The 13769-nt window shown below is 46.0% G+C and overlaps 1 protein-coding gene across 3 annotated transcripts in view; it reads right to left on the bottom strand.

The window, feature by feature from the left end:
• FAM78A (family with sequence similarity 78 member A) overlaps positions 1 to 13498 on the bottom strand; it is a 30092-nt gene extending 16594 nt beyond the window's left edge. Inside the window, exons 1-2 of one of the 3 annotated variants that reach the window (XM_077922761.1) lie at positions 11998 to 13498; positions 9643 to 10460 (exon numbers count right to left, since the gene is read on the bottom strand). In XM_077922761.1, coding sequence (XP_077778887.1) covers positions 9643 to 9977 — 335 coding nt within the window. In that variant the 5' untranslated portion in view covers positions 9978 to 10460; positions 11998 to 13498. Of the gene's footprint in view, positions 1 to 9642; positions 10461 to 11958 lie in introns of all 3 variants that reach the window. The other 2 variants (XM_077922762.1, XM_028715037.2) reach the window with 2 other exon arrangements.
• Positions 13499 to 13769: the final 271 nt, after the last annotated feature.

Consider the following 13769-nt stretch of genomic DNA (forward strand, 5'->3'; position numbering starts at 1 on the left):
TCGCTCATGGTCAGCCTTCTGGGGGCCACATGTCATTGGTACGTGATGCCAGAGGTTCCAGGCAGACAGGAGCACCTATGGGTGAGGGTGTGAATTGGGGAAAGTCCCAAGGGCCAGATAGGCTTTCAGGGCCTCATTTGGTCCCTGCACTCTTGCCATTTATAATTTTTATAGTTTAGAGGGAGATTCCCCGAAGGACCACCAGCGCACACACCAGCGCTTGCCCTGGTTCTTATAATCAATTTCTATTAGATTTGGGACAGGGCCTTTTGGTGGCGGCCCCTGTTCCTGTTGATCTACCTCTCAAAGAAGGAATGTACATCTGGTCCCTTCTTTTTAGCTTTCAAACTGACCTTAAAAGCTCTTATATTTCAACATGGCGCCATGAGTCAATGAGTCTGGCTATTAAACATAAGGTTGATGGTTTGACTCCACCCAGGGATGGCTGTGGGCAGGATTCCTGCCTTGAGGGGGTTGGAGTAGATGACCCTCAGGGTCCCTTCCAACTCTACAAACCTATGATTCTATGATCATGCTTTTATGATGTGAACAGGGCAAATATGCTGCTTTAGCTAATCCTCTCCTTTTAGTTTTGGGTATGGATTGATCCTACAAGATTTTTGTTCTAAAACTTTTATACTGTATTAGTCACTTTGGGGGAGACTTTTCCCTGAGAAATGGCACATGCATAGTGAATGGATGAGCAGCATTTCACCCAAAGTGCATTTAAATATTTTGCTCTGTTGTACTACCAAGCATATCAAATACAAATAATTGGGGCAGGGAGCTGTAAAAGGGGAAGGGGGAAAGACGTATTTATAAAGAGATTGAATTATCATATACAGATGGTATCCAAACGCATTCCAGAAGGGAAGGAATCCAAATGACACCCAGTTTCACACACCTGTCTCACAATTTTATATAATTATATTTTTATATTACCTTTGGCTCTTATTAAAACCTCCCAAACCTTACGCAACCATTCATCCAGCAAGGAATATCTCCTGTATTTAGAGTGCTAAGTAGCAGCCAATATTGTAGCTGTTTCTAGGTCATGAACCTACCCTCCTTCAGGAGAAACTTTGAACCAACTCTGAACCTTTCAAAAGAAACAGCTCAGGTGAGCCTACGAGTGGGAAAATCTGAGCATTGCAGTTTCTCATTGTTTAAAATCGTATGTTCAGTTTGCTGCGTTACCATATCACCTTGTCATTTATTTTATTTTATTAGAAAAACAGTTTTCACAAAAAAGTCAGCATTTTCGTGTTCACTTTGCCTTAAAGGTAAAGGGACCCCTGACCATTAGGTCCAGTCGTGACCGACTCTGGGGATGCGGCGCTCATCTCGCTTTATTGGCCGAGGGAGCCAGCGTACAGCTTCCAGGTCATGTGGCCAGCATGACTAAGCCGCTTCTGGTGAACCAGAGCAGCACACGGAAACACCGTTTACCTTCCCGCCGGAGCCAGTATTTACCTACTTGGACTTTGATGGGCTTTCGAACTGCTAGGTTGGCAGGAGCAGGGACCGAGCAACGGGAAATCACCCCATTGCAGGGATTCGTATCGCCGACCTTCTGATCGGCAAGCCCTAGGCTCTCTGGTTTACACCGCAGCGCTTGCACTTTGCAATTAGCCGCCCTAACCAGTGCTGTTTTTCATGGTGAGGTACCAGAACTCACCATGAACACCTCCCTTTTTCTCTTAGAATGGCAATGGCACCCATCTGAGAGGTGCCGGAACTGAGTTCCAATGAGTTCCTGCTGAAAAAAAGCCCTGAGCCTATCCAGACACATAGATGTTCACCTGTTTTAATCTCTTTTACTGCTAATTTTATTTTTAAATATTTTAAACTTCTTTTTTTACAAGCTGTCTTGTAAACTGCTTAAACAATCCAGTGGTGTATAAATTTTGTTAACTAACTAACGGACGAACTAACATTATTATTATGTACTTATTTTTCTTATTAAATTTACTTCCTGCCCTTTCCCCCAAAGGAACCCAGGGTGGCAAACATACAACACTGATAAAACAAAATTTCTTAAAAATAACTCCAATACATGTGGTGACTTGGGAAAAATCTCAGCTTTAAAAGGCTTGTTGGAAAGAGGAAGGTAGGTCTTAAGTAGGCGCTGAAAAGACAACAGAGACGGCAACCTGTCTAATATTTAAAGGGAGGGAATTCGAAAGGGTAGTTACCACCACACTATTAAGGCCCTATTCCTACATTGTGAGGAATGGATATCCTAATAAGATGGTAACTGCCAGGGCTTTTTTTTTTCCCAAAAAGAAAACGAGGTGCTGGAACTAAAGTTGTTGATTGTTGAGACTTTTTTAGGGGGAGCAACCAGCCCCAAACACCACAGAGCTGCCGGAACTCGTTTCCGGTGAGTTCCACCTGGGGGTAAAAATCTAGTGGAGGATTCCATTATTTAACTATTCAGGCAAGTTTCTTGGTGAGTTAATAGCCCCCAGAACTGTCATCGGTCCCCTTTCCACAACAGGCTGGCAGTGGGAAAGATAACAGCAAAGTAGAGTGTGTGTGAATTGAGTGAGAAGCAGGCAGAAGCCAGAGAAGGAGAGCCATGCTTGATTGCAATATTTCAGCTTGATTCCAAGGCTGTGACTAATGGAGAAGCAAGACCCTTCTGGCCCACTGTGAGAAACTTAAGGGCCAGCTCACGAAATGGCAGCACACCAGGATGTGGGCTGCAGTACACTCTGAATCACTGGGGATACTTCCCCAGCGATGGCATATACACACCCAAAACAGAAAGCATCTGAATGATCTGGGCTGGCGCAGCAGCTGAGAGACTGAGGGTCTCATGAGCCCTTCAGATTAGCCAGACACAAACTCCCCAACTGAGCCCAGCCAATAGGGCCAATGGTCAAGGGTGAGCGGTGTTCTGCTTCCACTCTCAGGGCAACATGCCTCTCTGTATACCAGTTTCTGGAGATCGCAAGCAGGCAGAGCGCTGTTGCACTCAAGTCCTACTTGCTGGCTGGCTTCCCATTAAGGCATTCTGGTTGGTGATTAGATGGGCCTTTGGCCTGATTCAGCAGCCAACCTCTTCTTAAGTTAATTCAATGAAAGGAAATAAACGAAAAACTTAACCAGGCAGGGCTGCTCTTATGATGAATGAAAGACAGGATATAAACAGGATCAATGCATCAAAATGAGTAGCAGAAGGGGAATGAGTATAAACAGGCCCTTTTGGCTGTTTGAGGACTAGAAACTCTGTGTGTGGATTTGCAAGGCTGTTTTAGGACAGGGTAGCTTTTTTACAACTTGATTCCTTCTCACCTCTTTCTGTTTATCTAGCTTACTCACTTCTACAGCGGTTTCCCTTCTTTCAGTCCTCTTTTTTGGGGAAGGCAAGTGAGTGGCTCTCTCTTATTAATGTGACATTTCCATCTATCCTCTCACCCACGCACAACGCTCAGCCCCCAAGATTTGGCCAGTGTCAGAGCGGTCAGCCCTGCAGCCATCTGCTCCCTCTATAGTTTACGCTTGCCAAGTCCCTGTCATCCCTTTTCTGCCTGTGGGGTGCACATTCTTTTACTGCAATAATAATTTTAAAAAGCACATCCCCAGAGCTGCCCACCTCAACATGCCGCTGAAGGAATTCCTTGCTGTGTCCTGCATAAGAGTCTTCCCCACCCCTGGGTCCTTTTTATTGTGCAAATCATTACTATTTGAGCTCTGCTTAGTATCGGGGTGGTTATATGTGATGATGTTTTCAGTACTGTTTTGTTTTCTCATGCAAAGAGATGGAGGGGGTCTAACAATTTCAGTTCTCCATGTTTCTCACTTTTCCAATCTTCAGTTTTCCACATTTGTGCAGCAATTTGCAATTAATAAAATCCTAATGGAAATTGGGTGGCATTTCCATGCAGATTTCTCCTAATAAACTTTGGTACGCAATTCTGACTAATGCACATGTTTGCAAGCAATTTCCACCTAATATAATGCATGCTATGTATGTATATAGTTTTATATTCTATTAATCTTTATTTTTTAAATGTTTTTCCCCTGTGTTTTTATTGGTTCCTGTTTTTATCTGTAAGCCGCTTTGAGTTCCATTGGGGAAAATGCAGTGTATAATAATAATAATAATAATAATAATAATAATAATAATGTATGCTATATTATTCAGTATCTGGGGAACTGCATCACAAAATCTGGGTAAGTGTGAAATTGGAAGGATGGCTGTGTTTCGGTTCTGATATTATTTTGAAAAGTGTGGATCTGAGAGATTGGCTTTCACTGCCGACTGAGTGGAATCTCTCCCCCGCCCATAGTGCCTGAAAATGATACAGGAAGTTGCCTTATACTGATGTTTTCTTTATGACACTTTGCTCACAGGGGTGGAAAGTGCAGGAAGAGAGACAGCTCGTGTGCTCTGGTCTCGCTTGAGGGTTTCCCACCGGCCTCTGGGTGGCCACTGTGAGAAGAGGATGGTGGACTAGATGGGCCATTGGAATGACCCAGCAGCCAGGCTCTACCTATGTTCTCATGGCAAGAGGGAGCAGTCAGAATTCTTTTCAGTACAACCTTTTAAAGACAAGCCTACCATTAGGTGGAGCAAGGCAAGCACCTAAAACACACTGCCGTGGGCAGTGGGAAAGAGGGAGACCTCCTCTGGAAACCCCAACTATTCTCTGTGGGAGGACAGAGCTAATGTATATTTACTTCCCTGCACACCCCATAAGCTAGCTTGCTCTCCTGAGCTGCAACCAAAGTTGTAGCCCTTCAACTCCCCATCCAGTTGGCTCCTGTGCATGGAGAGGCAATGTTAGGATGCGATTTTGACACACAGCACACTGGCTTGGGTTAGCCTTGCTTAGGGCCTCTTTTTCATTGTGGCTGCTCTCCCCTCAAACTTCCTCAGGGCTATTTCAGGCAGCCCTCCCCATTGGCTTCCTGTTTTAAGGGAGAAGCAGAGTTGGGGGAGTGGTGGTGGGGGGGGGGAAACCACATGCCTCTCAAGTCCTTATGATCTGAACCTACTTTTTAAAGCCGCCTTTCTCCTCCCGGCTTAGTGGTGGCAAGCCTCAGGCCCAGAGGGGTCATGTGTAGCCCTCCAAACCTCTCCATAGTCACTTTTATTCCATACATGTGAGAACATTAAAAAGAGCCTGGTGGATCCAGCCCACACTGCCTCCTGAGGAGGCAAATTTCATAAATGTACTTCTTTACACAATGCACAATTACTTTTCTGTCTGAATCTTCCAACATTCAGCCTCCCTGATGTCCCTGAGTTTTAGTGTAATGAGAATAGGGAGAAGAATTTTACTCTATCCACTATTTATACATCTCTATCATGCCATCTCTTAACCTCTAAACTAAAAAGCCCCAAATGTTGTGACTTTTCTCCACGGGGAGCTGCTCCACTGCCTGCATCATTTTGGTTGCCACCTTAACTTTCATGCCTCCTTAACTTTCATGGTTTCACTTCACAGTCCTCCATCGTCTCCTGAGACAGATGGGTGCCAACAATAGTTTGCTGTGGGTTGTTAGGAGCTTCCCTCACAGAGATAGAATTCCCAGCACATGACTGCTAAAAGAGGTAAGAGTACTGTAAATGCATGATGGGGACATGGCCCACTCAGCTTTCAGGACTCTCCTCAAGCCACGCCTCCTTTGCTTGCCACGCCCCCTTTCTCCAGACTAGGGAAGGTAAAGGCACAGGTGCCTCTGTTCTAACTACAGTCACATGGAAGTAGTGGGCGGGGCCAGAACAAAAATGGGAGCAGCGAAGTGGATTTGAATTTGGCAACTGCACAGTAGGCTGACACAAACTCACCCACCCTTCTGTCCTCCATTCAAGCAACCAAGAGTCATAATAATTTTCAAGGACACATCCCAGCAAGGCCAAAAAAACACCCAAGGAGGGTGTGAAGTAAGGACAGTGAGGGCCAACAGGTTACATTTGGTTTCCCAACCCTTGGCTGGAGGTAAAAAATAAAAATAGGAGGGTAAATGAGATTCTGCTGTATTTGATGTTTGAGAAAATTATAATTTGTGGCAGACCCATGGTTGTAGAATGTCCTCACCTAAGAGATATGTGGGGGTTATCATTTCAGGGGGCTCTAAAAATATTTTATGCATGACTGCTTTTAGTGAGGGTGTGTAAGAGGCAAAGGCCAACATTTCTACTGGGATGCGAAATGTTCTGCTGTTGCTGCTATTATTATTGATAATAGTGTGTTGTTTGATACTTTATACAGCTTTAACTTTTTTTTTATGTTGTCAGGCTGCCCTGCAGGAGAGGGGCTATTCCAAAAGATGAGGCAGCGTATTAATAATTTAATTTAAATATAAATATAAATTTAATTTCAATATAAACAGCACCTCAAGAGCATGATGCATTTGTAGCTAGACTGGGGGAAGCTTTTTGCGTCTGAGGGCCACACTTTCCTTCTAAGGGCCCTATACCATAAGCTACTCTCCAGCCACTCAAAAGCCAGAGATTTGCAAATACCTCCATCCAGGGAAGCAAAAGGCATGGCAGTTCAAGGGCACAGTCAGGCCAAAAGTGCCCAAGGAGCACCCCAAATCACCCAGGACCCAGGGAGAGAGTGTTGCCTGGGAAATAATCCCGAGGACCAACGAGAGACAGCCGGAGGTGTCCCCCATTTGCATTCAATAGTGACTTTATTTAAAACAAACAAACAACCTGCTTTACTTGCAAATTGTACCATGATCCTTACTGGACTGAAGCAACTATTTCAGATTTTAAAGACTCAGAGGAAGGAGGTCAGATTTCTAAGAAATATAACTGTTTAAATTTCTGAAGAGCCTTAATTTCATATTTAGATATCTGGGCAAGGAGGTACCTAAGCTCCGTTCTCAGGACTACTGTGAGAATGAATGGGGTTGCCGTCCCTAAACCTTAACAAACACGGAATATCCTTGTAAGAGTTGCTTGTGCCCTGGGTATAATGAGATTCCTGTGCTACAGAGACTCCCCACTTCTTTGGGGGTGGGAGAGGGGGTGGAATACGGATGCATACGTGGAAAGTTAAAAAGAGACCCTCTCAGGGAGTAGAGCAGGCTCTGAGTCAGTGTAGGAAGAGGCCCCTGGCGACTTCCCCTGCTGCTCCCCTGTGTGAGAACAGATAAGGAAACTTGCTACAACCAGAAGGCCGCCTTTTCCTGTGCTGAAAGACCCAAAGGTTTCCTTGGACAGCCGTGCCAGTGAACTGGCAATTAGGGATTAGTGAATCCGTCCATTTCAGTTTCTCTCACTTTTCCCAGTTCTTAAATTAAGTTTTCCACATCCCCTTGTGATTAAAAAGACCCTCATGAAAATTAATAAGCGTTTCAGAGCACGTTTCTCCAAACATTCACATTTTTGCTATGCAATCTTGCCTAAGGGGCAGTTTTTGCAAACCACTTTCCCCTTAACACAATGTGTTTTTTATGCTGTTTTCACTAATAAAGGTGTCTTTATGCACACTTTAACCCTGTTGTATGCGGGTTTTGTACCCATTACTTGGTTGGAACAGTTCATTGCAAAATCTGGAGAAGTATAAAGTTCAAAGAATGTTTCAGGAAGTGCTAATTAGTGTAAGTTCCCCCTTCAAATGTGAACAGAATCTGATTTCTGTCCCATCCCTACTAGTGATGCAGGAAGCCAACTTTCCTTTAAACTCACTGCCAAGTTGTTGCAGTGGCCATGACAGGAAGAGATCAAAACACAGGCCATTTAAATTATAGCCACTCGGCTAATATACACCTACAAATGTGGCCTGCAGCAAAAGGTGGAAGTGGGGAGTGGTCCTGTTCAGGCTTCCAGCCAGCCATGCCCTTTCTTAGGGTACTCCATTCCATTCCCGCTTCCTTTCCCAGAGCAGATATTCTTCTGTGTCACCACTAAGAATTCTTAGTTCTATTTGGGCTATTTGAGGAGGACATTAGGATTTCACCATAAATATTTGCTATGCATTTGCAAAACTTTAGTTCCCCTCCTTGAGCATGCTATTATCCCTCATGTTTCTCAGCATGTCCAATTTTGGCTACAGTCCCACCGGTACTCACCAGCTGAGTTTGCTATTAGAAGAAGCCGGTTTAAAGAATTCAATTCCTCCCCCCCCCCCAACATTCCATCACACCCCAGCAGGACCAAAAAACAGGACCTATACAGATTGGGACTGACCCTTAACGGAAAGGGGAAGACACTTTTAGCCCCATTCACTGACAACCTCTCCCCAAAATTGCTTTTTCTTACATAAGTGAACGAGACGGGACAGCTGGGAGGTGGAATGTGTTGGAAGGAGCCATAGATCAATGGTGATAGGGCAAGTGCTTTGCAAGCAGACAGTCCCAGATTTGATCCTTGGCATCTCCTGCTAAACAAATCCCAGAGCAGGTGAGGAGAAAGACCTGGGAGCCTAGAGAGTCAGGGGCAGCCAGAGCAGGCATGCAGTCATTCTGTGACCTGGTATCAAGGCAGGTTCCAGTGACCTTATGAAGAGAAATGAAGCACTGGATTTGGAGGGAGGGTGATAATGAGGGACAAACCTGCCCTACAAAACTGGATGCCACCAGTGACAGGATAGGTAATGTAGAAAGCTACTTTATACAAAGTCAAAATCTTCGTTCCTCTAGCTCAGCATTGTCTACACCAGGGGTCAGCAAACTTTTTCAGCAGGGGGCCGGTCCACTGTCAGACCTTGTGGGGGGGCTGGACTATATTTTGAAAAATAATAATGAATGAATTCCGATGCCCCACAAATAACCCAGAGATGCTTTCTAAATAAAAGCACACATTCTACTCATGTAAAGGTAAAGGTAAAGGGACCCCTGACCATTAGGTCCAGTCGTGGCCGACTCTGGGGTTGCGGCGCTCATCTCGCTTTATTGGCCGAGGGAACCGGCGTACAGCTTCCGGGTCATGTAGCCAGCATGACTAAGCCGCTTCGGGCGAACCAGAGCAGCACACGGAAACGCCGTTTACCTTCCCGCTGGAGCGGTACCTATTTATCTACTTGCACTTGACGTGCTTTCGAACTGCTAGGTTGGCAGGAGCAGGAACCGAGCAATGGGAGCTCACCCCGTCACAGGGATTTGAACCGCCAACCTTCTGATCGGCAAGTCCTAGGCTCTGTGGTTTAACCCACAGCGCCACCCGTAAAAACATGCTAATTCCCGGACTGTCCACGGGCCTCATTTAGAAGGCGACTGGTCCAGATCTGGCTCCTGGGCCTTAGTTTGCCTACCTATGCTCTAGAATGTCAGGCAAGGGATAGCCCAAGCCCTCCCTGGAGATGCCAGGAATCAAACCAGGGACACCTGCATGCAAAGCGGGTACTCTAACACTGAGCTATGACCACCATCCTAAAACACAGGAGGGAGCTGTATATTGAGTCACACCATAGCTCAGCACTGTTTACAAGGCTCTCTGGGGTTTTAAGTAGAGAGACTTATCCCAGTCCTACTTGCAGATGCTGGGGAATGAACCTGGGACCTTCTGCCTGAAAAGCAGGTGGTCTGCCACTGAGCCATGGTCCCTTATCCAATTGTACAGCAGGTTGCACCCCTTGGCAAAAATCCTTGAAGGGTACAAGTCCCTCCCCTCCCCATCCCCAGGCACCATAACAAGTTAAATCTAATACACGCAGCCAAAACTGTACCACTCACATTCCGTGTTCCCCGTAGTGATTGTAGAACTCCATGTGACTACAGGCCTGGATCCAGCCGACGATCCAGGTCTCTTTCCTGGGGAGAGGAGGCACCAACACCTGAGCAGAAGCCCGGAAGTGCGGGGTCCGGTATCTCAGAACCACACTGGACGACTCATCAATGTTGGTAGGGACGGGGTCGATGGAGGCCTTAACTTCAATGACAGTAATACTCTCCCGAAAACCTTTTGATTTGCAGCTAATGCTCTGAATACAGCCCATGGCCCACAACACCAGCACGATTTCCAAAAGGCGCCAACAATCCTCATCTGTTATCTCAAAACCGATATCCATAGGATAGAAGAGTCATCGTGGGAAAAGTTTCGCTATATATACACATATAGATATAAATTTGAATCCCACTATTTGTTGGAGTAACAGGTTTTGCAGCGCTTTCTTTGTGAGTGGGGCCTTTTGGGTATGTAAACTTCTGTGCAATGGCAGACAAAAGTCTGATAAATACTATTTTGGATAAGCAAGGAAACTGTATATAAAAGAGATGCAGGTTCGGCAAATAAATATATCTTGGTTTTGTTTGATTTCCCTTCAGCCTTCCTTTCTTCGAATGCAGTCGGTTATTTACTCTTGTATTGCACTCTTGGCCTTTTATTCCCTTTTTATAGATTTCTTTGGATTAAAAAAAAATCCTTTTAAAGCAGAATGCTGATGGTCTATATGAATCATAAATCCATCCCTTTTGGTCTGTCTCTTCAGCTTCTCATAGACAACGTGGAGTTTTCACTTCACTTCCTGACATCCAGTTATTCCCAACTTCCCCTTAGTAAAAACAAAAAGGGAAAAAATACTTTAAACACACACATACACACAAAACACCACAATAAGGAAAAGACCAACAGTAAGTTTTAACAAATAACAAACTTTTCTACCCCTCCTCCCCCATGCTGGCTTCTGAAAAAACAGGTTTCGCTGATTTTTATAAGAAAAGAAACCCACAATAAATAGCTCAAAAAATAATAAAACACAAGTTTTACTAACATATCAATTTTGACCTGTTTTGCATTTAAAAAGAAAAATCCATGAAGGAGGAGGAGAAAAGGGAAATGGGTGCACTCAATGAGTTTCTCTTCCCAGTTAAGACAAAACATCAAACTAAAAAAGAAGTCTATGAATTAAAGTATCCAATTTATCGTGGCAGCCTTTTGAAGGCTGGGACCTCGTTCTGTCACATTTATGACTTCATGCACCTGATGAAAAGGCACCTCTGGAAGAAAGGGGATGGCAGCAACGCTGTAACAATGCAGTCCTAACCATGGCAACTTGAAAGCCAGGCTGCAATCCTCCACTTACCTGGGAGTAAGTCCCACTGAATTCAATAGGGCTCACTTCTGAGAAGACATGGTTAGGACTTAGGATTGCATGGCAAAATATGGTACGTCTTCTGGATAACACAGTGTTCTTTTTCACTGCAGCAAACAAGTTCCTCATTTCTAAACAAGAAATCTTAGCTACAACTCAGCCAAGAACAAGCCAGTTAAGAGTCCTTAGGGTAGCTGAAAGGAACAGGCTTAATGGGTGCTCAGCACCAGGCACTATTCCCTTCTAGTTCATCCCTTACGTTGATACACACATATACACACCATCCTTCTTTCACTTCCTTTCAGCATGCTCTGCTGGGCAGTAAAGCAAAAATAATTAAGAAATAAAATGAAACACCAAGGCAGCTAATTCAGAAACCTCTCTGTCACAATCACAGACACTATAGTACCTTGTTAAGTCACTTCTAAATATAATATATATGGGCCCTAGCCAGCAGCCAAACACTTTAAAAAAGTTTTACTAGATTTCAACAGAAGCACGTGCTTCAATTGTCTCCCTTTTTGAAATCGAGGAGGAATTATTATAAATGCTCAAAAGTGGCTTGGATTGTATCGAAAACACAATCGGTTGAGTCCTGGCTCTCCTGGGAAGAAAAACTTATTTATTTTCTAAGCCTCTAAAAACATCCGCGATGCCTTACTTTTCGAAACGCCCCACCAAGAGGGGAAGGAAGATGAATTTGAGTCTCTTAATAGATATATATCTATATACGTATATTTTAAAAAGACCAAAAAGAGGGGGGAAACTTTTGCGTAAAGTTTTGTCTCCTGATGCTGAGAGGGTCTGGTCTGGCGCTAGCGGCGGAGGCTGCTCCTGTGATTGCTGCTGCTGCTACTGCCGCTCCCCGCAGCTGGATGGAGGAGCCCAACCCGGCAGCCCCTCGGTACCGTCCAAACCCCGTTGCGCATGAATCGCGCCTTTAGTGACCCAACCGCACCTCATAATCGCTTTCCGTGACATCTCCAATGACACCCACCTGAGCGATACAGAGGGGTGAGAGAGGAGGAGGAGGAGGGAGGGAGGGGGAACCACCTGCAAAGCTCAGCCATGCATGGGTTGCCCCCCTCCTCCTTCCCCCCTCCTCCAATACCGACCCCCCCTTCCTCTCCTCTCTGTGCAATCTTGCAGCCGACGATCACTGCTGCTGCTGCTGTGGCCGCCGCCGCCGCTCTCGTCTCCTCCCTCTCCTCGCCCGCAGCCGTGTCCTCAGATCTTCTCTGCAGCTTTGCGCCTTCCTCTTCCTCCTCCACCTTTTCCTCCCTCTTTTTTCCTTGCGGGCCACCGCCGGTCACCCGAAGAGAGTCGTTTTGCAAGCCATGCCCAGGGAAAGAAGGGAGACCCTCGCCCGCAGTCGCGTCGTGTGCGCGGGTGCAGGCAGGCACAGAAAGGGTAGATCGGCCAAGGTGGCGCAAAAGGAGACTCTCAAGGCAGGGAATGTTTCAGATGCTCCTCGCCCGGGTCTGTCATCCCGAAGCTTCCTATTCCCGCCCCCAGCGAACGTTGGAACGCTCTGCAAAGCGCTGAAGATTTATTGCAATGAGGGTATAGAGTTAATTTATTTTACGTTATTTATTTCAACCCACCCACCCCAATTCAGCTCTATTGAGCCCACCACAAAGCTAGCTGAATGCCTAAGTGTGCATACGAGATATTATTATATTACCCCGTTTCACCTTTAAAAATTAATCGTCCAAATGCCATTCACAAATCCCTCCAGAACTGCAGCTGCAGAAGCACCCTCCCTCCGCCGCACAAATAAAATGTGTATACGAAAGGTGCCTTTTTGCAGTCAAGAGAGCAATGTAAGCAAACAGACTTGTGTGTGCAAATGACTTATCAGTGCATGACACGGTTTGGGTGGTTTATGTGCGTATCTATGTGTGCATGTGTGTCTGTTGGTTTGCTTGATATTTTTGTGCAAAGGGTATCTTGTTTTTTCCTCCCCGCGCAGCGCGCTAGGCTGGCGCTTGCGGGAATCCCGGACCGCGGGCTCCTCTCCTTTCTGCAGCAGGAGAGTCCGCACCGGCGGCCGCGCGACTCTGCTCCATCTTTCGCCCACCACAACCCGCTGCTTGCCCGGTTCCTTATTATTATTAGTATTTCTACGCGCGTGGTTGATCCGTTGCTTCCGACGCTTCTCCTCGGCTGGGGATAGAACTAAACAGCCAGACGCCCGACCCGCTCTTCGACTGCTGCTGCTGCTGCAACAACATCGGGTGACTGCAGGCGCGGGTCAAACTTTGCAGAAAGTCCCACTGGCCAGCGGCGCCATCCTCCACCTCCCCGCGTGCCCGAGGCGTCTTCTTTCCCCTCTGCAGTCCTGCTCCCCTTTTGCAAACGGGCTCTGCAAAAGCACACGCGCGGGCGCACTATCCTGCCCGCCTTTCTGCTTCACTCTGACGAGCAAGACGGGAATCCCAGTGAAGCGGAGAGCAAAGCAGCCTCACCGCCAGCCTCCCACTCGTCTCTCCTCTATCTGCAGCTGTTTCAGACCTTAAAGGCACTTCCTGCCAATCGGCGCAGGAATGCTGGGTATTGTAGTTTTGGTGCTTTATTATTCCTCTCACCCCCTCTTTCCAAAGTAAAGATTGGTTTTTTAAAATTTAAATTTCGGGATTGCTGTTCTTTGTTGCAAACGGGTTGTATTTGTGTTCCTCCTCATTCCAACAAACACAGCAGCAACGCTTCTGAGTACCAGTTGTTGTTGGAAACCTCAGGAGGGGAGAGCGTTCTGGTACTTGAATTCTG

The sequence above is a fragment of the Podarcis muralis genome, chromosome Z (genome assembly GCF_964188315.1).
Source record: "Podarcis muralis chromosome Z, rPodMur119.hap1.1, whole genome shotgun sequence".
In the NCBI taxonomy this organism is placed as follows: Eukaryota; Metazoa; Chordata; class Lepidosauria; order Squamata; family Lacertidae; genus Podarcis; species Podarcis muralis.